General features: G+C 41.3%; 1 protein-coding gene across 4 annotated transcripts in view; it reads right to left on the bottom strand.

The window, feature by feature from the left end:
* The window catches only part of PHEX (phosphate regulating endopeptidase X-linked), a 233,611-nt gene that overhangs the window by 46,649 nt on the left and 162,798 nt on the right, over positions 1-24,164 (bottom strand). For all 4 annotated transcript variants that reach the window (XM_002719974.6, XM_089324703.1, XM_089324704.1 and 1 more), the window contains one exon: positions 18,951-19,009. In XM_002719974.6, the coding sequence (XP_002720020.1) occupies positions 18,951-19,009 (59 nt within the window). The remainder of the gene's footprint in view (positions 1-18,950; positions 19,010-24,164) is intronic.

Here is a 24,164-nt window from a genome sequence, read left to right as displayed (position 1 = left end):
TTATGGAAAATTCTTCTAAAGGCTATTCAAACACAGTTAACAAAGACTGTACAGCATTCTTTTGCTCTTACATTTGTTACCATTGGCAAATTCCATTCCCTATTTCAAGAAAAAATAGACTATGGTTATATAATTTTAATAACTAAAATTCTGACAAAATATTAGCATCTATATGTTGTAATTCCCTCATTATTTATTAATAGTAATTTTCTTTTTCAAATCTGCACCTAGGAAAACCACGAGAGTCTGCTTGTGGTTTTTCACTTGGGTCAACCTTTCAATTTTACTGGAATTTCTCATTATAACTCTTATATTGGTGCATACTGTCTGACCTTGTTGGAGCTTAGCAAAACACTGACCACAAAAAACACAGAGTGCTTTTTCTTTGGACACAAATACCAAATAACTGATTACATTCAGTAGGTTATTACCCCAGATTCAACTATTCGACTTTCCTAGTCACAAATCTGTGGCCTGACTTCAGCCATAGCTTTCCAGGAAAAGTTAAATGCTTCAATATGTCTGGGTCTCAGTATCCATTTGTTATTGCAAAATTGCATCGATTAGATTTTTGATGCAGATAAGCACAGAGAAGAAAACAAAATTATCCCACTATCCCACTGCTCAGACATCAAGGAAATACATATCCTCACAACTAGCAAATTCACAGCTTACGGAAACTTTTTTTTAATAGTAGTAATTTCCCTTTCTCTCCACACATATTTCCTCAACCTAGAACTTTCTTTCCACCACTGGCTGCAAGGCTTGTTTCAGGTATATACTCAAAAGTCTCTTTTTCACTGGGGTCTTCCCTACCACTTTTTAAAAGGGTATAGTATTATCCTTCCTACTTCCTTGCTTTGTAACTCATGATACCACCACCATTTATGATATTCTGCAATTTATTTATTTTATATAAACTGTTTCTTTTCCCAACTAGAATGCAAGTTCCACAACAAAAGAAATTTTTTTTTATTACTCCTTCACTGTAGTATCCTAAGAGCTGGAATACCTGGCCCTTGTTAAGTACTACATTTATATTTGCTGAATGAATGGCTTCTGTACCTTGTGGGACTCAAAGGGATATCTGGGATTGAGTATGTTCTCTGAGAACATACTCTCTTGTTAAGCTGAAGTCTAAAACATCACATGACACTATTAGTAGTACCAATATATTACTTCTTGAAGCTTCCATCTTCAGTACCAGATCTGGAATATGCTTCATTATTCAAGTTTTGATTTTCCTTTTCTTTCTAGAATGGGGACTATGTTGGTTCCATTCTCTCACCATCATGGCAGAACTAGCATAATATTGAGTTCAGCACAATGTTTCCAAGTAAGCTTTCATCAGAATGCAGGTATTAAACTGAAACACCCTACCAGTGTCAAACAAGTTCCCTCACTCTTGTATCCTCTTAACCCTCCTTATCCTGAAGGAATTAGACTGGGATATTCTTCTCTTCTATGTTTGTGGCATGTGCAAGAGAGAGAAAATCAGACACAACACTGATTTAGATCAAAGGCTTTTGCCCCTGAGCAAATTGAACTAAAATATTATCTCTTCCCTACATTCTTTGTTGCTTTCATATTAAGTGAAAAGCATTACATTTAAATTCTATATCTGTCAGTGTATGGTGCAGGAACGTTATCACACAACAAATATTTTAAAAACATTACCTTCCAATATTTTGTGTTAGTTAGAAGAGTTTTAGGGACACAAATACTGATGATATTACAACAACTCGGAGTCAGAGTCATCCATCTTTTCTGCTGTTCCCATGTTTGGTCAGATTAAACAGAAATGGAGGCCCTCGTAGAGTGCTTGTGATTCTGTTTATAGCAAGGCGACTTGGACTCATCTGAATTTAGGAGCATTTCATTCTTAAATTCAGTCTCTTTCTACTCCTCTGAAAAGATTAGCATCATCAAATTTGTTCGGGTAGAATCATTCCAGCAGTCTTCAGGACAGAAGTGACACGGCCAGGAGCAAATGACAAAGTCCAGTCCAAAGAAAAAGCGACAGAGAGAAAATCCAAAAAGGAATCCATATTTGCTGTAGCTGTCTTTTACAAAGATAAACTTGGGTTTTTCACTGAGCATGTATCTGCTTGTGTTTTCTCTCTGTATTAGCTGCTTGTGATAAGGCGCTGACAATGTCAATACAATCTATTGTCCAACAATAGTTTATCTCATCTTTTGCATAGATTCAATGACATATTACTGTGGCTTTATTCTAAAACATGTTATGACAGTTATTTTCAAAAACTTTAGGTATATATTTATACTACTGAACTATTCTATGATCAATTCATATTTTAGAGCTACTGCTGATGTATTAGCAACATTATACTTCTTGGTGAGATTCACTTGCAATTCCCATCTGCTTATGTATTTTGTTATTTGCCCTGTGCAATAATTTCTAGTGATACTGTTTACTAAGTGAATACATTTTATCACCTTAATTTTGGAGATGTTAGTATATGTACATTCAGTCATAAAAACTATTGGAAATAGTTGGGTTTGATTATCATGATGCAATTTCTATACATAAACGTCTGCTAACATTTACTTTGTTCCAAGCCACATAGGCAAACTTTGAATATATAAAATGCCCTCAAAGAACCTATAATCTAGTGAAAGAGAAAGGATATCAACAGTATATCCTATTTTACAAAACCTAAAGAGGAAGGTGCTTCTCTATCAAACTCTCCCTAGTACACTTTTTTAATTGAAATACTTTTTTTTGCTTTTTAAAAGATTTTATTTATTTATTTATTTGAAAGTCAGAGTTACAGAGAGAGGAGAGGCAGAGAGAGAGAGAGAGAGAGAGAGAGAGAGAGAGAGGTCTTCCAACTGATGGTTTACTCCCCAGTTGGCTGCAACAGCCAGAGCTGTGCTGATCCGAAGCCAGGAGCCAGGAGCTTCCTCTGGGTCTCCCATACAGGTGCAGGGGCCCAAGGAGTTGGGCCATCTTCTACTGCTTTCCCAGACCATAGCAGAGAGCTGGATCAGAAGTGGAGCAGCCAGGTCTCAAACCAGTGCCCAAATGGGATGCTGGCGCTTCAGGCCAGGGCGTTAACCCACTGCGCCTCAGCTCCAGCCCCTGAAATACATTTTAAACTAAGTAGAGAAAAGAAATACTACATACGTGGGAATAGAGGTGCAGAGGTATTTTGGTAGAGAGGTTATTCATCCATGTGTGTACACTAGCAGGTAACAATATGTAAGACACCAGGTAACCATTTGTAAGATAAGTTCTCAAACGTGTAGTCTGCATGCAGACCAGCAGGGTCAGCATCATCTGGGCACTTGTTAGGCGCAAATCGCTGGGCCCCACCTCAGACCCAGTGAACCAGGAAAGCTGGTGATAGGCTCCAGAGTTTTCCAGCAACTCTCCAGCTTATTGCAGTGCTCGTTAAAGTTGACAGCCACTGGTTTACACCAGGATAAACACACTCAACCCCCAATGTACATTAGAATCCCTTGGGGGAGCTTTTTAAAAATAATACCATTGGCTGGCACCGCGGCTCACTAGACTAATCCTCCACCTAGCGGCGCCGGCACACCGGGTTCTAGTCCCGGTCGGGGCGCCGGATTCTGTCCCGGTTGCCCCTCTTCCAGGCCAGCCCTCTGCTGTGGCCCGGGAGTGCAGTGGAGGATGGCCCAGGTGCTTGGGCCCTGCACCCCATGGGAGACCAGGAAAAGCACCTGGCTCCTGGCTCCTGCCATCGGATCAGCGCGGTGCGCCGGCCGCAATGCGCCAGCCGCGGCGGCCATTGGAGGGTGAACCAACGGCAAAGGAAGACCTTTCTCTCTGTCTCTCTCTCTCACTGTCCACTCTGCCTGTCAAAAAAAAAAATAATAATAATACCATGTCCAAATCCCTGCCAGACCTATCAAGTCCAAGTCTGTGGGATGGAGTCCTGAACAAATTTTTTCAAATTTTTTACATGCAAACAGGTTCAGAACCCCTGGTTTAGGATAAATAAGCAATTGCTTACGTATAACTTAACTGATCTAAAAAGCAACCCTTCTTCTCTTTCTTTTCAACACCACACACAAAACATACAAGAGTTTCACTGAAATGCTGCAGACTACACTCTCAAAAATGAAGTTTTACATGGCCTGTAAATTACAGGTACAATAAAGGACAAAAACAGTTGTACTTCCAACCGCCTTATAAATGCAGGTGAATGCTCACTGTGAGAGAATGAGCGGACATCTTTCTCGGGATTAGTTCTTGCAATCAGGTAAGCCGCACACCATTCTTCTAGAATCTGGAGGGTGGTTAGCAGAGACATGGCAATTGCTGCAGCTACAGATACTTTTGGTTAATGTTTCTTTGTAAAAGGATTTCATTGTCTTCACTGCTAAGATCAATGGTGGCTTCTTTTTTCAAATTGGCATCTTGCAGTAGTTTGCTGAATGCCAAGCTTCCCCTTTCCAGAACGTATCGAGTTCTAACAGCTGTGACTCCTGTCAAGGGATTCAGCAAGATGCCTTAGCCATCTGCTGGCGTCCCGCAGGTAACCTCCTGCCACCGCATCTAGCAGCCTAGAGCTGACAAACAGCAAGCAGCTTCTGCAATCTGTCTTCCATCTTGAAACCTTCTCTGCTAGCCCTTCTAGTCTTTCCCTGCCGTAATTACCTTTCAGCGAAACCCTCCTCTCACCACACACACCCCTTCACCAGGGTGACCAACCACCTGTTTGCCCGGGACGAGACAGGATCCTCAGTGTAGTATTGTCAGTGCTAAAACTGAGATGACCCAGACAAACCAGAAGAAATTAGTCACTCATTTGTCCAACCAAGTTTGACCTCTTTTGCATTTGATGCATTTTTATAGCTCAGTGGTTTTCAAACTTTGGCCTCTGAACAAAGTTTGCTGGTTAAAGTCTTGTTAAAACAAATTTCTAGGCCCAAATTTCAGGATTTCTCAGTCAGTAGGGGCCATTTATTCACAACTGATGCTGATGCTGCTGGTCCAGGGACCACACCCACTGCTATGGCTCAATATCTGGCAGAGAATACTAATTTCCTCCCACTACTGTCCTAGACATTCAGTACTAACACCAGCAGCAGTGATGTTCAGCTCAAGCCTGGGGACTTAGTAGGTGCTCAAGAAAAGCTTGTGTGGGTTCAGTGAGCTTTATCAGGGTATAGAATAATGGTCTTCAGAATGAAAATGTGGGCCGGCTCTGTGGCCTAGCAGCGCTGGCATCACATATGGGTGCCAGTTTGAGTCCCGGCTGCTCCACTTCCAATCCAGCTCTCTGCTATGGCCTGGGAAAGCAGTGGAAGATGGCCCAAGTCCTTGGGCCCCTGCACCAGTGTGGCAGACCCAGAAGAAGCTCCTGGCTCCTGGCTTCGGATCAGCACAACTCTGGCCATTGCGGCCAATTGGGGAGTGAACCAGCAGATGGAAGACCTCTTTCTCTATGCCTCTCCTTCTCTCTCTGTTTAACTCCTTCAAATGAATAAATAAATCTTTTTTTTAAAAAAAAAAGAATGAAAACGTGACTAAAATCCCCCTCATATCAATTATATCAATTAGACCAAAAAAAAAATCAGTTTCTTTGTTCATCTCTTCCAAAAGCATTTTTAAGATGCAACTTAGTCAAAGTAAGCCACCTCATCTCTCATTAGTGGAAAGATAAATTGATATCACCTTTCTCAGGAGAAGTTGGATAAGATGCATTTTAAAAACCCTCAAAAGGACATGTTACTAACACAGCAACTCTTCCACTTCTAGGAATTTACCCCAAAGAAATAATTTTAGATTTAGACAAAGACTTAGCCACAAAACTTAACCACCACAAAGCTGTTTTTCTTTCTTTACACCTTTAGTGAAATAGCCCAAGTGTTCATTGGGAAGGAGTCAAAGAAACAAAGGTGTTTTATTCAGCACAGTACTACACATGGTGACTTAGAAGAATATGTAGTAAGTTGGAAAACATTCATATTACAATGTTGAGTGGGAAAATACTTTTTGAATTAGTCCATGTATTATTTAAATTCTAAAATATTTGTAAACTGTGAGCAGCATTCAAGAAAATTATTAACTATGACTATCTTTAAACAATGGTAGTAATTTTAAAATTTTCAAGCTAAACAATCTTCCAGATTTTATACAATAGATATAGACTACTTTTGAAATAAGGGTAAAAGGGCCAGTGCTGCGGCTCACTAGGCTAATTCTCCGCCTGCGGCACCGGCAACCAAGGTTCTAGTCCTGGTTGGGGCGCCGGATTCTGTCCCGGTTGCCCCTCTTCCAGTCCAGCTCTCTGCTGTGGCCCGGGAGTGCAGTGGAGGATGGCCCAAGTGCTTGGGCCTTGCACCCGCATGGGAGACCAGGAGAAGCACCTGGCTCCTGGCTTCGGATTGGTGCAGCACACTGGCCATAGCGGCCATTTGGGGGGTGAACCAACGGAAGGAAGACCTTTCTCTCTGTCTCTGTCTAACTCTGCCTGTCAAAAAAAAAATAAGAAATAAAGGTAAAAGACAATTGATTTTTTTAAAGAGAGGACAAGTGATATTGTGACCTTTGAGATAAATGAGTGAGATTGCTCTCTGACTTCTTGTCTCCCTTTATCATGGCTGTTTTCCAGGTTCCTGAGACTTATAGCCATCTGACTGACATCCAGGTAGTTCCCAGTGAGTACCCCATTCACACCTGGCCTGTTTAATCAGATCAATCCTGATCATCATTGCGTGCTTTCTCCCAGCAACTCTGCAGCAAACCTGTCCAATGCTATAGGCCTGAAAGCAGCATTCAGGAATGCCCTGTAGGTGGCAAACTGTGTACCTAAAGGCATTGGTGCTGATCTACACAGTAGCGGGACTCGCATGACACCGCAGGGCTGCCTAGTTGGTGACACTACCCACAACACTGTTCTTAGGTACCTCGTGGGTCAGGCCCCAGAGAATAGAGGGAGGACTCCTCAAGCAGACCAGGGCAAGAACATCTGTAAACAGCTGCAGCTGCTGCTGCCCCAGAACCTTGACAACTTTTGTTGAACTCTTGGAAATTTGTTCATGACTTACCTTCAGTTCCCTTAACAAAATGTTTAAAATTATGAGTAAATTTTGTGAAGTAAACCTTTTTGGAGAGTATATCGAGATACTCTTTCTAAGGTAGGTTATGGAATCTCTCAAATAATTGCTTCTCTACTCCCTAGCTCAGGAGCCACGCAGACCACTGGCTCAGCCACAGGGCTATAGCAAGTAACAGTCTTAGGAGACAACAATGAAATGCTCAATACCACATACTTTTTGGACATGGAATAGCAAGACCTGGGCACCACCTGATCTTCTGACTCTCACCTCCTGGCTGTCCCCGCAGCCTGTAATACTTTATTTCCAATACCAAAATGGAAACCATGCACCACTTATGTGAGAGTAACATGGGTGAGGCTATGACACAACGATGATTATCCTAACATTCTTATATCATGCTGCTAACATTGAGATGGCTTTCACATATACCAGCTCATGTAATTCTCACAATTGTTATCCAGTATTTAATAGTCTAGTGTAAGAATTAAAAGTATGAAATCGCTGGTTTATACTCTTGACTGTGTGGTAACTGGCATGTTACTTCACGTCTCCAAGGTTCAGTTTGCTCTTCTGTAAAATGGGCTCATATTACTCACATAGAACTATTGTGAAGATTAGAGGTAACAGGCATTAAAGTACCTGGGGCATTAATGGTTTCTCGGCAAAGAGTAGCTGTACAGAAAAATTACAATTTCTGTTTCGTGGGAGTTCTTAAAGGCATGAGTAGAAATTTGGGAAATTATTCCTGTATTATCACTACACAGTCATTCGAGAAAGATTTCCTGGGATTTAATTATCTACTGCTTTCCAACCTCACCACCATCAATGCCAAAGTTTAGGCCCTCTCCTTCCCTTCTTTTGAGCCATCTGCAAAAGTCCTATCTGGCCCAAATGACCAGTTTGTCCTCTCTTCAAGCCATGTTCTGTAAGACTAAAGAAGCAAAACCTAAGATGCTTACTTCCCAAAAGAACCTACACTACTTCCCCGTGGCTGTGTTATTAACATGACTTACAAGGCCTTCACCTCCTGGTGCACACGTCAACGCCCCTTACTCCCTCTGCTCTCTCCTCCAGCAGTGCAGTCTGTGCCCCAGCAATTCTAAGCATGTCACAGTCCACTCCCATGCCATGCTCTGCCACGTCTGCTGTCACTGCATCGGCCACTCCTTCCTGCATGGCCCAACCTCCTTTCTCTGCAGAGAACTTTTTTTTCCTTTTCATTGCTCTTCAATGTCACTCTCACTGGGAATCCAATCTTGACTCTCCCAGATCTAATTACCCCTCTGCAGTGGTTCCCAGGATGTACCGCACATCCTTCTGCTGCACGCTCACCACGATGTCCTCTAAATGACAAGTAGCAAGTCTATGCTGAGTCCTCAGAAGAAAGGACAATGATCAGCTAAGATCCGTTGGAACCTACTACAAAGCAAGCATTTGACATACATTATCTGATTTAGTCTTCACAAGAACCCTTCTACAGGTAACTAAGCTGAGGCTTAAAGATGTTAAATACATGTCTCAACTGTTGAACAGTTTTTTCTTTCATACTATTTGGTGAACTCTTAGTAAAGGGTTCATCTTCTCTGTATACAGTTAATTGAGAATAGATCTTAGTAAAAAGTAAGAATGTGAATAGGAGAGAGAGGAGGAAGATGGGTAGGAGAGTGGGTGGGAGGGCAGGTACAGTGGGAAGAATCACTATATTCCTTAAGTTGTATTTATGAAGTGTGTAAAGTTTGTATTCCTTAAATAAAAGCTTTCTGTTAAAATAATTGCAATTTATTAGTGGCCAAACCAGGATTCGAAATCAACTATTATATTTCAGAGCCCACACCCTTAACCACTATACTAGTATCAAGCTCAGATGGTACTTGGAATACTGTAATGCCTGCATTAGTTATCTCTTGCTGTGTAACAAATCATCCCAAAACATATGTGCTTAAAACAATAAGCATTTGCTATCTCACCCTGTCTCTGTGTCAGGACTTCAGAAACAGCTTCTTTGAGTAGTTCTGTCTCAGGGTTTCTCATGATGTTGCAGTCAAGATGTCAGCCTAGACTGCAGTCATTTGAAGGCTTGGCTGAACTGGTGGATCCACTTCTACTATGGCATACTCACACGGTACTAGTAACCGGTAGGAGGCCAGAAGTCCTGCACTTGTGAGCCTCTCCACAGTGTCTCTGCTGGCCTCCCCCAGAGGGACCAGTCCAAGAGAGTAAAGTGAAAGCCACAATAGCTTTTGTGACCTAGCCTCAGACTCATACTCCATCAGTTCCAGAGCATTGGATCTGTAGGAGAGGTAAGCCTTATCATGTGTGGGAGGAGACTACACAGGGGCATGGACACCAGGGAGTGAGAACCACCGGGATCTCCCCAAAGATTAAGTGAATACGTGGAAAAAATTGTATAAAGAACTTCTCTGAAAGAATCTGTTGTAAATACTGAAACAATTGGATTAGGTGATCACTTAAAGTTTCCTTCTAACTCCAAAACTATGCAATACTATTCCCAAATTCTAGCTGTGAGCTTTCCCCATTCCCACAAATGGAGAATCAAGTAGATCCAAAGATTTGATTGTATTAATTTCCAGTAGAGACCATAGAAGTTCTGTTTATGTGGCTTTCACTTCATGGTTTCAGGCAGAGCCAACGAATTATGAGAAATTCTGCTAGTTTAAAACAAAATTATTTCCTTAACAGCAAAACAAATCTATGTTTGATTTCAGGATTAATTCTATAGTTTGGATGCCAGTACAAGCCCAGCCTCTGGACAAAGGCTTATCTTCTTTAGCAGAGTATCTGTGATTAAACTGAGGAAACCAAATCCCTTGTGTATAAAAAAAAAAAAAAGATAATAAAATCATCGGTTTTAGCCCTTAGGCCATGCTTATTTTCAAGCCATGATTTTATTTGCTTAAAATAATTCTTTAATATAATTTAAGATGTATGAAAATAAAAACTGAATACTGAAAGCAGGCATTTGCAAACACACCTTGATTTGAATACATGAAATGAATTTTATTCTGAAGACCAAGCCATGTTAGAAGTAAAAACCAAACATGAGCTACTCACCCTTCCTACTGCTAGTAGCACCCAATTAGATTCAAAGAACTAGGGAAACTGGATCAGAACACTCCTCAGGGGCTCCCTACAGCCCATCCTCTCTCAGGGCTCTACTCTCCAGGCTCAGCAAACTACAGCCCAGGGGCTAATCCCATCTGCTGCCTGTTTTGTAAATCAGGTTTTACTGGAACACAACCGCTCATTCATTTAGGAATTGTTCGAAGTGACAACAGCAGAGATGAGAAGTTACAATGGAAACTATACGGCTTGCAAAGTCCAAAACTGAAAATACTTACTATCTTGAAATGTACAGAAAAAGTGTACCAGTTCCTGGTCTACACCACTGAAAACTTGGGCTAAGGAAATCTGTTATAAGATTAAGATGTGTATGCATAAAATATGGTGCTGCAGAGACTTTTACGGGGCAGGGAGAGTGCTCACTGTTCATCTTGAGGTGTTACATAGCAAAGGCACAAAGCTTAACAGCAGAGCCAAGTGGAGTTTTCACATGTGTAGCATCTCCCAGATCGAGATAGACAATGCTTCCCATGCCTCCTCCCCACCAATGCCCCCAGTACAGGCGGCCATTCATTTAACAGCTATGATACGGATTTGTTTGCCTGCTCCTGAACTTCATACGCATGGAATAGCACAGTATTTGCTCTTGTGCCTGCCTTCTTTCAGTCAGTGTGAAATCGATGGCACTGATACAAGTTGAAGCATGGATTAGTTTGTTCTTTTTCATTGCTGCCTAACATGCAACTGTATGGATATATCCAATTTATGTACCTGTGCTGATGGGCATCAGCTTCCTTCCAGGTTTTTCCTATTACAAATAAAGCTGCTATGAACATTGGCATACATGTCTTTTGGTGGGCATAAAGATCCACCTACCAGTAGTCAAAGTCTGGATCTATGAACAAATACTCTCACAAATTAGTTGTACTTTCTACTATAGAAAACTATTGTTTAAATGTCCAAAATATTTTGAGAGAAAAAACTCAAAATATCTAACCTTTAAATATTCATACTCTGAAGGTTCTCCCATGACATACTGACTATCCCAGGGATGGCCGATCTGTCAGTTTTAGATATACAAGAGTACTTCAAAGTTTTCAGGGGAAGAAAATGGAATTAAAAGAGAAGTTTATTTTGCAGCAAAAAAACTTTGAAATCCATATAGACTCTTTTTTAACACACATTTTCCATGAATTTTCTGAAGACCACCCCTTTACATAAGCCCTGACTTTGGCAATATGCTGATACTTTACAAACTCATCTCCTAACATCCTCCCCCAAAACTCCACGGGCTGGCTAACCTCAACGTGCAGCAGACACGACAACCAAGGTCAGGAGGGACATACACCTTGCCCATGGCAATACAATCAGGTCTGTGGCACTCGTGGTCTCCCAGTGAGGTTCTCATTTCTTTCCCTTTGAAAATCAAGAAGGCTAGTTTTGCAGTCATCACAAAGTTTTGGAAGCACAGAACTAGACACCAATCATCTTAGCTCTTCATTTTCTTCCTTCCTTAACCACCTTATTAATTCACATGTAATTAAATTATGTGACAGCTCCTGAGTATAACTCCTCACATGGCAGGTTTAAATCACTATGTTTTCCCACTGCAGTCTGTGTCTGCAGACATGGCCACCCAGCTTAACAAGAATAGAAAAATAAGAAACTAACCACCCTGCAAAAACTCAACACTGAAAGATGGCCGCAAATCATAGGGTTTCACACAAAGGCATGGCTTTGGAAGAAAAAAAGAGTCCTACAGATTTTCCTATTTCCTACTCAATCTCTACTGCATGCAACTGCACGCAGAAGCAGAGTTAAAGTGGCATAAATCAGAAAATGATAATGGGAACTGAATGAAATTCGCATCAATCACATTACTAAGTATAGTTACATCTTAGAAGTGAAACCCAATTAAACAGATGGCCACATGCTGTCAGAATCAGCCCCTAATCAATAAAGATGTTCATTTTAGAAAATCACCTCAATTTTTCACTTTCTCGGTGAAGCAAAAAGAAGGCAGTTGGGGGGTGAGGGGCGTCCCAGGAAACCCAGTGGGGAAATGTGTAAGAAGAAATTCCACCTGTCTTAATTTGTAGTCCAGAAAATCAGAGAGGGGAGAGGGAGAAAAAGTCACCCAGAGGATTCCTTGTCATCTTGCCTAGGAATGTAATTTACAATGAGAGCAAGCATTGGTCATTAGGAAAATAGAAACAGCTTGAATCTCTTAATTAAAATACTGTTTCAAATTGTTCATTTTAAAACTCCTCTGCACACAAGTGTTCAAGAAACCACTGGGTTACCCTGAAAGGACTTCCTTCACAGTCAGCCCCTCATAGGATCAGCTCTTCCCAGGCAAGAGAAGGCGGAGCGGGGGCGAAGGCTGGAGGCAGAACTGTTGGTAGATGCCCGTAAGTCCCCAAAGGAACAGTAACATTTCCCTGACACTAGAAAGTGAGTGTGGAAACACTGGCAAAGAGACTAGCTCACTCCCTTCTCATGCACAAGAGCTGGTCTATGACACTCATGAAACTCGTGAAAATGAAATCTACCAATACCAACAGCTGACGAAAATGAGCAACAACAAAAATACTTCTGTACTTTGGAGGACTTTCTTGGGAAAACATTTGGCATTATCTGATAAAGCTGAATATTTGTATACCCCACCAGCCAGTTAGTCTAGTCGAAAGTGTATCCCCAGACACTTGTTTCAAGGGGTATGTGCAAGGATATTCGGAAGAGCCTTGTTGATAAGAGAAAATATCTGGGGTGGGAGACACATAGGTCTGTCAGTAGTGAAAAAGACAAATAATCTATGGATATGGTCACACCATGGAATATTAAACAGCGGTGAAAATGAAAAACCCACTGCCACATGCTATGTGATGAACCCTAACATGTGGACTGAAAAAGCAAGTTGCTTAAGATCGCATACAGTTTAATAGCACTCTTATTATGCTTTTTAAAAGGAAAAATAAATAACATATAATTTAGGTATACCTACATAAACCATTAAAATTTTATCTTAAAAAAAGACACAAATGGGGCCAGTGCTGTGGCGCAGCGGGTTAACGCCCTGACCTGAAGCACCGGCATCCCATATGGGTGCCAGTTTAAGACCTAGCTGCTCCACTTCCAATCCAGCTCTCTGCTGTGGCCTGGGAAAGCAGTAGAAGATGGCCCAAGTCCTTGGGCCCCTGCACCCACATGGGAGACCCAGAGGAGCCTCCTGGTTCCTGGCTTCGGATCGGTGTGGCTCCGGCCATTGCAGCCAACTGGGGAGTGAACCAGTGGATGGAGGACCTCTTTCTCTCTGCCTCTCCTCTCATGTGTAACTCTGACTGTCAAATACATAAATAGAGGCCGGCGCCACGGTTCACTAGGCTAATCCTCCGCCTAGCGGCGCCGGCACACCGGGTTCTAGTCCCGGTCGGGGAGCAGGATTCTGTCCCGGTTGCCCCTCTTCCAGGCCAGCTCTCTGCTGTGGCCAGGGAGTGCAGTGGAGGATGGCCCAAGTGCTTGGGCCCTGCACCCCATGGGAGACCAGGGTAAGTACCTGGCTCCTGCTATCGGATCAGCGCGGTGTGCTGGCCGCAGCGCGCTGACCGCGGCGGCCATTGGAGGGTGAACCAATGGCAAAGGAAGACCTTTCTCTCTGCTCACTGTCCACTCTGCCTGTCAAAAAATAAAAATAAAAAAATAAAAATACATAAATAAATCTTAAAAAAGACAGAAATGATAAACACAAAAATCAGTATCTTGGTTACCTCTATGGTAAGGGACACAATGGTATGGGGAACGGGTTCGGCAGCTACAATGATCCTGGAAATGCTCCAAGTCTTTACTGGGTTTTGGCTTCATAGATGCATAATGGTTTTATTATGTTTTTTTCATATGCTTCAGAGATTAATAGGTGCTACCATGTAAAATGTACTCTTTTCATATACCAAATATTATACAATAAAACATTTTCTTTCAACATGAGGCAATTAAATAATATTATAATATGTATACTATTCTAAATATTATAATCAATTATAAATATTATTATTGTTAATTATAGTATCTGACAGATGAAAAATGTTCAGTATCACTAGCCATCAGAGAAATGCAAATCAAAACCACAATGAGGTTTCACCTCACGCTGGTTAGAATGGCTTCATACAGAAAGCAACAATCAACAAGTGCTGGAGAGGATGTGGGGATAAAGGTACCTAATCCACTGTTGGTAGGAATGCAAACTGGTAAAGCCACTATGAAAGACAGTTTGGAGATTCCTCAGAAACCTGAATATAGCCCTCCCACACGACCAGCCATCCCACTCCTGGGAATTTACCCAAGGGAAATGAAATCACCAAATAAAAGAGCTATCTGGGACCGGCACCGTGGCTCACTTGGTTAATCCTCCACCTGTGGTGCCAGCATCCCATATGAGCACCGGGTTCTAGTCCTGGTTGCTCCTCTTCCAGTCCAGCTCTCTGCTGTGGCCCGGGAGGGCAGTGGAGGATGGGCCAAGTGCTTGGGTGCCTGTACCCGCATGGGAGACCAGGAGGAAGCACCTGGCTCCTGGCTTCAGATCGGTGCAGTTTCAGCCGTAGCGGTCATTTGTGGGGTGAACCAATGGAAGGAAGACCTTTCTCTCTGTCTCTCTCTCTCTCTCACTGTCTATAACTCTACCTGTCAAATAAATAAAAAAAATTTTAAAAAAGAGCTATCTGCACCTCCATGTTTATTGCCGCTCAATTCACAATAGATAAGACATGAAATCAACCTAAATGCCCATCAATGGAAGACTGGATAAAACAATTATGGGATATGTAGGGATATGTACTCTATGGAATACTACACAGTGGTAAAAAAAAAAAAGTGAAATCCAGTCATTTGCAACAAAATGGAGGAATCTGGAAAACATCATGCTGAGTCAAATAAGCCAGTCCCAAAGGGACAAATATCATATGTTCTCCCTGATTGGTGACAACTGAGCACCTAAAAAGAAGCCTGTAGAAGTGAAACTGACACTTTGAGAAGCAATGACTCGATTAGCCCTTGTCCTGACTGTTAAGGAACAGCTTACTACTTTATTCTTTTCAGTATTTTCTTTTTCTACTTAGTACCATTGGTTGAACTCTTTACTTAACACAGAATTATTCTTAGGTATTTAAATCCAACTGAAAATTGATTCGTGTAAAAAAATAAAAGTGGGAATAAGAGAGGGAGGAGATGTACAGCTCAGCACATGTTCCCTCGAACTTACCCCTAAGGGTAAAGCTAAAAACTTGCCATGAGACTCCAAATCCCATTAAGTTGGCAGGTTCTAATGCCATCTTACATGTTAAAGTGATCATATTAAGTGTATAGCTGATCATAAAAATAGGAATAAGTGTCAAAGCGATCATGTAAATAAGACCAAGTGTCTGCTAATAACAATAGATAGAAAAAGGAGAGAATGATCCAACATGGGAAGCAGGACACACAGCAGACTCATAGAATGACAAATGCCCTAAACAGCACTCTGGCCTCAGAGTCAGCCCTTAAGGCATTCAGGTCTGGCTAAAAAGCCCATGAGAGCATTTCAGGCGTGGAAAGCCAAGACACTATTGCAAAAAATGGCCTACATGAAAGATCTCTGTGAGTGAGAGCCCATTGGAAAGAGCGGGTCATCAGAGAAGAAGGTACCTTTCTCTGAAGGGAACAGAGAACTTCCATTTTGCTTATGGCCCAGTCTAAATAAGGTCGGAATTTGTGGCTCCAAAGGGTTTCCACAGTCTTTGCAGCACATGAAAAGAGCCTTGGGTGATCCCTGACGTCATAAATAAGGGTATCAATTGTTAAATCAACAGGAGTCACTGTGCACTTGCTCCCCATGTAGGATCTCTGTCCTTAATGAGCTGTACTATGATAATTAACAGTAAAACTTGTCTTCAACCAGTACTTTATACTTTGTGTGTCTGTGTGGGTGCAAACTGTTGAAATCTTTACTTAGTATAGAGTTGATATTCTGTATATAAAGATAATTAAAAACTAATCTTAATGAAGAATAGGATGGGAGAGAGAGTAGGAGGTGGGATGGGAGTGAAGATGGGAGGGCGGGTATGGGGGAAGAACTGATATATGAAATTTATATTTATTAAATATAAGCTTTCTAAAAAAATTATAGTATCCGAAATAGCCTAGGTTCACATGTAACCTATACAGTTTAGTCCTCGATTTGGAACTTAGGACCTTGAGGAAGCTATAGTATTTTCATAATAGTGAATATTTATACATTAAGGAGTACCATTCAAATATTTAACAACATACTAATGTAGAAATCAAAACAGCATCATCTGCTTATTTTTCTTAGGCTAGTCCTACAAAGACTTTCATTCCCAACAGTGGCCACAAGAGGGCTATTCTATGGAGATGTGTCCATTGGTAATGAGCAGCCAGAGCCTTGGTGCTGTCCACTGTAGCCACGGATTGTCCTGTAGGACTAGCATAAAGGACCTATGACTGGCAGGCTGACTCGCCAGAAGGCAGGCAGGATGCCTCACTGATAAGATGGCTTTTGAGTTAGGATTTGAAGCACATGGCAATTTGAGCCATACAGATTACTTTGGGAGGTTCTCCGAGGCAAAGAAAAGCCCAAGCATAAATGCTCTGGCGGCCGAATATATTAGATGTGCTCTAAAAACAGGAAGATGGCTGGAACAGAGGGAAGGAAGTAAAAATAGACAGCATGCCACCAGCACTGTGCAAGTAGTTTGGTCCTTAGGATGCTGATCAAAGGTTCTGAGCAGAGGAGCAGCATGATGTAACTGTAACACATCTTAAAATGGCTGCAGTATTATACTCCTCAAATGCTCACAATGGCTAGGCTGAGCTAGGTCAAAGCCAGAAGCCAAGAAGCCAATCTAGGTCTCCCACATGGGCAATAGGCACCCAACTACCTGAGCCATCACCTGCTACCTCCTAGGATCTCCATTACCATAAAGCTGGAATCAGGAAGCTGAACGAGAGATCACACGCACCCTGTTATGGGATGCAAATGTCCTAAGCAGTGTCTTAAATCCTAGACCAAACAGCCACCCCAATACACTAACTATAGTTCTTATATTGTACATTAGATCTTTCAACTTGTTTATCTTACTCTGTTGCTACTTTGAGCCTTTTGGCTTAATCTCCCCACCCACCCCCCACCTACATGTACCCTAGTAACCACTATTTTATTCTCTTTCACTATATATTTGATCTTTTTTTTCAAGTTTCTCTATGATGCTGTTTCTGCTCTTCTAAGAACCTAACTATCACACTCAGAATCTAGATATTATCAAATGGCCCTATAAATTGAATGAATCAATTTACATTTCTACCAGCAGTGTATATATGTCCTTACTGCCAATGCTGGGTACGTTCAGAATTTTAATGTGTGCCAATCTCATTCTCAATTGAATTTTTAAAAATTTATCACAGCATTTAAAATTTCATTTATACAAATATGTCAGTAAAAAGGGGGGGGCAGCACTGTGGCATAGGGGGTAAAGCCACTGCCCCAGTGCTGGCATCCCATATTGGTGCCAGCTCGAGTCCCAGCTGCTCTACTTCCGACCCAGCTCTCTGCTATGGCCTGGGAAAGCAGTAGAAGATGGCCCAAGTCCTTGGACCCCTGCACTTGCATGGGAGACCCAGAGGAAGCTCCTGGCTCCTGGCTTCAGATCAGCACAGCTCCAGCCATTGCAGCCAATTGCATAATGAACAAGAGGATGGAAGACCTCTCCTTCTTTATCTCTCTCTCTCTCTCTCTCTCTCTCTCTTTCTCTCTCTGCTTTCCCTTCTCTCTACATGCAACTCTTTCAATTAAATAAATAAATTAATATTTTTTAAAAAAGGAAAGAAATTGTCCTTACAGAAGTCACAGCCTATGGAGAGGCCAACATTAAATAAGTAGTTGCTACAAAGAGGGCCTGGGAAAGCAGTGGAAGATGGCCCAAGTCCTTGTGCCCTGCACCCATGTGGGAGACCTAGAAGAAGCTCCTGGCTCCTGGCTTCAGATCAGTGCAGCTCCAGTCATTGCAGCCAACTGGGGAGTGAACCAGCAGAGGGAAGACCTCTTTCTTTCTCTCTTTCTCTTTGCCTCTCCTTCTCTCTCTGTGTAACTCTATCTTTCAAATAAATAAATAAGTCTTTAAAAAAAAACTCAAGACATTACATCCCAGGATTAAACACTTCCTAGCTTCTTCCTTACCTATTGATAGTCCCCCTCGGGTTCTAAATAGGAATTTCATAAAGTACATGTAAAATAGAATGAAATGATGCTTATCTTGGTGAAAAAAATTGAAATCCATACATATGAGGAGTCTTCAAAAAGTTCACAGAAATTCATATTATGGGAAAAACCCTCTGCATGGATTTCAATTTTTTGCACCAAAATAAACTTATCTTTTCATCCCATTTTTCCACAAGCTTTTTGAAGAGCTCTCATATAATCTGCCCAGTTATCTGCAGTTTTTTCCATCAATCCTGGGAATCCATAAAATCGTATGAACAAAATCAGTAAGACCATTATGAAAGCAAAGTGGAAGCTTGCTCCTTTTCATGGCAAACTTCATTGGGGTTGTATTTATTGTAGCTGATTTTGTCTTAATCAGTGATGACACAAGGCTTTCAAGAACCAATGAGGTGAGGGACTGAGGAAGCATATACTCCCTTCACCAATATATCTGGTTGCTTTGGGACGATGGGGCATGAAGAATGCTCTACCCTTCATCACAGTCACAGAAAAGTTCCTTCCGGTTTGTACCAGAGTAACAAGGGGATAAGAAGTCAGTACTCACGGATCTGGTTGGTGGACGCACTGTAGAAAGCATTGACAGTTGTTGGATTTGTAAACCACCTATAAAAAGAGAAACAAATACCACAGAATGATCACCATTACCAAGCTGGAGGGCAGCAAAGACAAGCACCATGCAGGTGGATTTACCTGAATAACCATGGTTATTCGCTGCTATTGACCTAATGGAGAAAGGCAACATCATTGCTTCTGAAAAAGCTTGAAAGAGAAATTCTAGAACCTAACAGGCTCTCCCTGGAGATGAGAATACAGCAACAAGATGAAGTTTGCCAGGGCCTGTTCAATGGATCAGTGGAGAGCTGTGCTTCTAAACTGCATCACCTCCGAGGTGCCCTCCCTCCCTGCCACAAAAGTTCTAGATTGGGGATACTATAAAGGTCCACAAACAAAAGGTGAATCAAGAACAACCATGCCCCCCAGGGGCCTACTTGCTCAAGTGCAAAGTACCACTTGATTTAAGTACAACAAGATTTAACAACTGGTCCTGCCTCCATCACTAGTTGAGTTGAAATCTTCCTAGGGTCAAGTTTTAGCTAAAAAAGAATAAGCTATTGCATCAAGCATTGGGGGACCCTTCCAGTTATGAAGAGTATACACATTCCTATATTTTTAAAGACTTATTTATTTATTTGAAAGGCAAGTTAGAGAGAGAGAGAGAGAGAGAGAGAGAGAGAGAAAGACAGAGAGGTCTTCCGTCTGCTGATTCACTCCCCAAATGGCTGCAACAGCCAGGGCTGAGGCAGGTCCAGGCCAGGAGTGTGGAACTGCATCCGGGTCTCCTACAGGAATGACAGGGGCCCATGTACTTGGGCCACCTCCACTGCTTTCCTAGGCACATTAGCAGGGAGTTGGATTAGAAGTAGAGCAGCTGAGATATAAATCAGCACTCATATGGGATGCCAGCACTGCACGCACTGATTAAACCCACTGTGCCACAACCATAGCCCCTACACACTCATCTTAAACACACAATAAGTGACTTAGATCTGAAGTTGTAAATTTTTTTCTTGTAGCATCAATTTGTAAACATTTTAGGCTTTGTAGGCAAAGAGGCAAAAATCAACGATATTATGTAGGTATCTTAGAGCAATTTTTCTACAAATTTTTACTGATAATGTTCAAATAATAATAATCAAGTACAATTTTGTAAACAGGCCTATGAATGAGAGGAATGAAATTCTTTTGGAGCGGGACATTTAGCTTAATTGGGATTCAGAATTAGTGCTTCCCATCATCAAACCAACCTCAAACATTTGTCTTTCATCCTTAGCTTATGGGCTGCATAAAAACAGGCAGCATGCAAGATTTAAGAGTCTATAGTTTGCCAACCCCTGTCTTAGATGGTTATGAGTTTCAGTCCCTACACACTTTATGATTAAAAGCAAGCAATTTATCTTAAGCTAAACTGCTAAAAATAAACTCATGTAAATCTCCTTTCAGAGAAATCAATTCACTCATGTATGTCTAATAATAATTCTATCAGATTAATAAATCAGTTTATGCAAAGCTAATATGAAACTGGTAGGAAACTCAAGTACTGATTCTAGTTGGTCTGCTCCTACCTTCTCCCTACCTATAAAGAAGTGTATGAAAATGAGACCACTTGGAAAAGTTGGTGGAAAATGGAATTAAAAGATAAGTTTATTTAGGTGCATAAGATTTTTAAATCCATGCATAGTTGTTTCATAATATACATTTTTCATGAACTTTTTGATGTACTCTCCTGTCATTGTATTATTATTATTACCATTTTAGCAAATACTCATTGAGCTATAATTCCTAAGCACTTTATTAATAGAATTTTTCACATGGCAACTATAGGAATTAGGAGCTCATTTCACAGATGAGGATAATGAAACTAAAGTATTACCTATTTACACAAGGTCTAGTCTGTCTGACCTCAAATTCCCTTAGGTGTTATATTATATTCAAGCCATTATTGGAAATAAAGAAAGTTCATCCTCTCTTGTCCAAGCTGAAACCAAGATTTATTTCCATAAACTTCATATTCTTTACCTTCAAATGTAGGGTTAGTATTGTAACTAAGTCCCACTGCTTAATACCAACTCACTGATTGCTCTACTTTCCTGAGGAAACAAGTGGAGGGGAAAGTAGCTGTACTGATCTAACACTGCTATGTGTACTAGACAGAATTATAGCCAAACCCTAATTGTCTGGATCCTATGAAAATATCACATCACATAGCAAAAGGAAGGGTAAGGATTTTAAAACTGGGAGACTATCCAGGGCTATCCTGGTAGGTCCAATCTAATCACATGAGCCCTTAAAAGCAGACAACTTTATTCTTTAGCTAGAATCAGAGATGTGTAACAGAGGGTGAGGTGAGAAGGACTACTACAATAACAGGAAGTCAGGGAGATTCCAACGGTAAGGATTCAGTATACTACGGTTGTCTCTAAGATATAGGGACCATGTGTAAGGGCCAGGTAAAGTCCTCTGATAGCCAAGAGTTGCTTTCAGGGACAACCAACAAGGAAGTAAGGACCTCAGTCCTATAATCACAAGAAAATGGATCCTGCCTACCACTGGAATGAGACCAAGTATGAATTTTTCCCAGAGCCTCCCTGTAAGATCCCCGCCAGCTGACACCTCAATTTCAGCCTGATGAACCCCAAAGCAGAGACAGTAAATTTGTGCTTTTTTGAAATTGCTGTGGTTGTGGCAATTTTTTACTATTGCAATATGAAACTAAAATTAATACTCAGCCAAAAGAACCTAGCCTTTGGTAGGTCAAGAGGGAAGAATCTCAATATATCTTAACTTGGCTTCTAAATAACATTGTACTCAATAATAACATAAAGATAAGATAGCGTGTATTTCCAGACCTTGTCCCATCCCTCTCAATGGCCCTCTTTAGCAAAGTATAAACTTCTAAAGCATTAGGGTAAGAGTCATCCAGGGTCAATGCTAACAGACAAAAGTGGACAAAACAAAGAAATCAAATGAGTAATTCCTTGAACTAGAACCTGATGGAGTTTCTGAAGCTAAGGCATCTGATTTCAGACATGTGATTGTATGATTCCTGACCTCCCAGAGCTCCTGCTGGTGCTAGGGCACATTTGGAAACTTGATTATACCCAGAGCTAGTACGAAGCAGCTGGACCAGTAGATCCTATCTGTTGTTGATGCTATTATTTCTTCTGTTTGTTCAGTGCCCATTATAAACCAGCTGTTAAACATTTTGTACATTTTATTACATCCAAGTTTATATATATTTAGCTTTATTATCCTCTGAAGTGAGGCTACCTGTGCTCATTTTAATGTGTTTGCAAAATGTTTTCCATTCCTCTCATGAAGAAATGGAGTCTGGGGCTGGCATTGTGGCATAGCAGGTTAAGCCACCACCTGTGGTGCCAGCATCCCATATGGGTGCCAGTTCATAACCAATTGCTCCACTGCCAATCCAGCTCCCTGTTAATATGCCTGGGAAAGAAGCAGATGATGGCCCAACTGCTTGGGTCCCTGCATCCACGTGAGAGACTCAGATGAAGCCCCAGGCTCCTGGCTTCGGCCTGGCCCAGCCCTGGTATTGCAGCCATCTGGGGAGTGAATCAGCAGATAGAAGATTTCTCTCTCTCTCCCTCTCTGTAACTCTGCCTCTTAAATAAATATATATAAAATCTTTTTTAAAAAGAAAAGAAATGGAGTCTAGGTGACAGCAATGTGGCATAGTGGGTTAAGCCATCGCCACCTACAACACCGGCATTCCATAAGGGCACTGGTTCAAGGCTCAGCTGCTCCACTTCCAATCCCGCTCCTTAACCTTCTTAATAATGGCCTGGGAAAGGCAGCAGAGAATGGCCTAAGTGCTTCAACCCCTGCACTCATGCAGGAGAACCAGATGAAGCTCCTCACTTTGGCCTGCCCAGTCCTTGTTGTTGGCAGCCATTTGGGTAATGAATCAGTAGACAAAAAAATTCTTCTCTCTCTCTCTCTCTCTTAACTCTTCCAAGAAAATAAATAAATCTTTATATAAAAAGGAAAGACACAGAGCCTAAATTCCTGTCTTCTTAATTATGGGCTGTTCTTAGTAATTTTTTTTAAAAGAATAAAATGCAGTAGAAAAGACTCTGTGTGACTTCCAAAGCTAGTCAATTACAGGTGATAAAACCCTCCCCTGGATCACGTAAGCGCATTCTTCCTTCCTTCCTCCCTCCTTCTTTTTCAAGAAACTTGCTCTTTACAGTTTATCAATCAACACTGTATATAGAGGCTTGATATACTTGCAGAGGCCATATACAAGTGTTTCAGCCAAATTCTATCATCCACCAATAGACATGTGAGAAAGGCGGCCGTGACGATGACTCCAGCCTGAGCCTCTGTCAGACTGTAACTGCAGGAAAGAATTCTTGCAAGACCAGCAGAGCTGAGCACACTGACCCCCAAAACCACAGAGACAAAGAAGTACTGCTGTTTTATCTTCTGAATTTGGGGGTAGTTCATCATGCAGGGATAGATAACTGGATGTTACTGAAAAAGTTGGTTGTCCACTAAATCATACCCAATAGTATGAATTTCCCCCAGAAAACAGTTTTGTTTACCCAACACAATTGTTTAAAAACTTATGAAACCAGAATTCTTTTAAGTGAAATGTGCAATCACTAGTTCTCCACATTACCTAGCATTGCCTATTGTTGAGACCTGTCTAGGTCTACCCATTTGTTAACTGACTGGGCCCTGAAGACATTCAATTTTGCACAGTGTTAACTCTCAACAAGATCTGAAGTTCCTTAGAGGCTTATACTATTTCTGAAATAGTATGTGCTGAGCACTAAGTCTATTAAAATCAATTTATTGCCATGTGCAAATACACAGCAACTGAAACAAATAGTATCATCCAAATGCTTTAAATTCTTCTTACCATGTCTTTTGGGTATTCTTGCAGTCTGTGTCTGGGGAAGGGCTTAGTGGATAACACAGGGAGAAGTCACCCCAAAATTTCAAACCCCCAAGTGTATGGGGCTGGAGTTGTATCACACAACGAGACACACAAAAAGAATGCAGCAGGGAAAACACTGATCTGAAGGGGAAAATACTGGCACCCTGATTTCTTCAGACCATATAAGACAGATATACATTAGGCTAAAGTTTTATATTTACCAACTCTTGAAGATAGTCTAGGGAATATGCAATGGAAAAGTCACACAGTATTTTTTGATTTCTTAAAATATCCTAC

Source organism: Oryctolagus cuniculus, chromosome X (genome assembly GCF_051225735.1).
Source record: "Oryctolagus cuniculus isolate XC-2025 breed Fujian yellow rabbit chromosome X, ASM5122573v1, whole genome shotgun sequence".
In the NCBI taxonomy this organism is placed as follows: domain Eukaryota; kingdom Metazoa; phylum Chordata; class Mammalia; order Lagomorpha; family Leporidae; genus Oryctolagus; species Oryctolagus cuniculus.
The sequence above is the reverse complement of the archived record's forward strand: the minus strand, read 5'-3'. Positions and strand labels throughout refer to the sequence as shown.